We start from the raw sequence: 1,167 nt of genomic DNA, 5'->3' as shown, positions 1-1,167 counted from the left end.
TGGTGTGTGTGTGTGTGTGTGTGTGTGTGTGTATTTACCGTCTCTTTAAAGCTGTCAGAGAGCCAACGGTTCCTCAACACAGCTACAACAGAAGAGGGAGGGTTCTCCAGGTCTTCAAATGCATCCATCAGGATGAAGTCCAACACAATGTCAAAAAAGTTCATACACACCACCTGCAGAAATCAGGACATGAGAACCCCACAATGCATTGTGTTAAATACGACAGTGATTGCATTTTCTCTAACTTTATATATTGACAGTTATTCATCATGTACAACAAATGCACACATGCATGTTCGCATGTACAGTCTGTTTCATCTATCCTGTTGTTTTTATCCTGACCTGTTTTTGTTTGTATTCTTCCACTGATTTGTTGAGCTGTTTTAACCTACACTGAAAAAGGGATGAAGGCTAAGCTTTAGGTAGATGCCCTATATGCATTGTATCTGTTGCATTGCTTCTCCTTACTTACTGTTTATCTGTACGGTCCCTGTAAAAGAAGACTGACAAATGAAATAAAGACCCCTGGCAAGCAAGCAAACATGTAAGTAAATAATGCTTGTTTCAATTTCTTCCAAAGATTGGCTCTGCAAATGTTTTATTAGGAAGAAAATGCATTGAACACATCCATAAGGACACACGTTTTTCATATGGCATCTAATGCGTATTATTTATTTCCTATGTGAGGCATAGTTGCAAAGCATCTGACTGTAACCAAATGTGCCACTTAAACTATGATGGACTGTTTGGCAGTTAGACAACCACCAACAGTATGACTCTAAAATAAGCTTTACACTGAGTAATGTACAGACCTGACTGTTGGCTGCACTTCAAAGTTTAATTCATGTAGTGAACATGGAAATATACTTGAGATCCCCTGTGGCTAAGTATCCCTGTTCTCATAAATAAACCAACCAATAACAGTGTTGGTAGCAAAGAAAAAGTGAAAGCGTGACGTGACACATGAGATGAATGGCAGGGTTACTCACCCCTCGGCCCTCCAGTTCCATCTTAGTGACGGGCCACGTTTCCTCTCTCTTAGTGTAAAGCAGCATGTCCTCATAGCTCTCCAGGAAGGCGTTGGGACTCTGCATTAAAGCAACAAATAACACAGGAGCATATTAGTTACAGCTGTACAAATACAGCATGTCCACATAAGCTTTTCTT

General features: G+C 40.2%; 1 protein-coding gene across 2 annotated transcripts in view; it reads right to left on the bottom strand.

Moving 5' to 3' along the window:
* The window catches only part of miga2 (mitoguardin 2), a 9,252-nt gene that overhangs the window by 1,882 nt on the left and 6,203 nt on the right, over nt 1–1,167 (bottom strand). For both annotated transcript variants that reach the window (XM_032538782.1, XM_032538783.1), the window contains exons 12-13: nt 990–1,088; nt 39–173 (exon numbers count right to left, since the gene is read on the bottom strand). In XM_032538782.1, coding sequence (XP_032394673.1) covers nt 39–173; nt 990–1,088 — 234 coding nt within the window. The remainder of the gene's footprint in view (nt 1–38; nt 174–989; nt 1,089–1,167) is intronic.

This window comes from Etheostoma spectabile, chromosome 16 (genome assembly GCF_008692095.1).
Source record: "Etheostoma spectabile isolate EspeVRDwgs_2016 chromosome 16, UIUC_Espe_1.0, whole genome shotgun sequence".
In the NCBI taxonomy this organism is placed as follows: Eukaryota; Metazoa; Chordata; class Actinopteri; order Perciformes; family Percidae; genus Etheostoma; species Etheostoma spectabile.
This window is presented reverse-complemented; position numbering and strand designations above follow the sequence as displayed.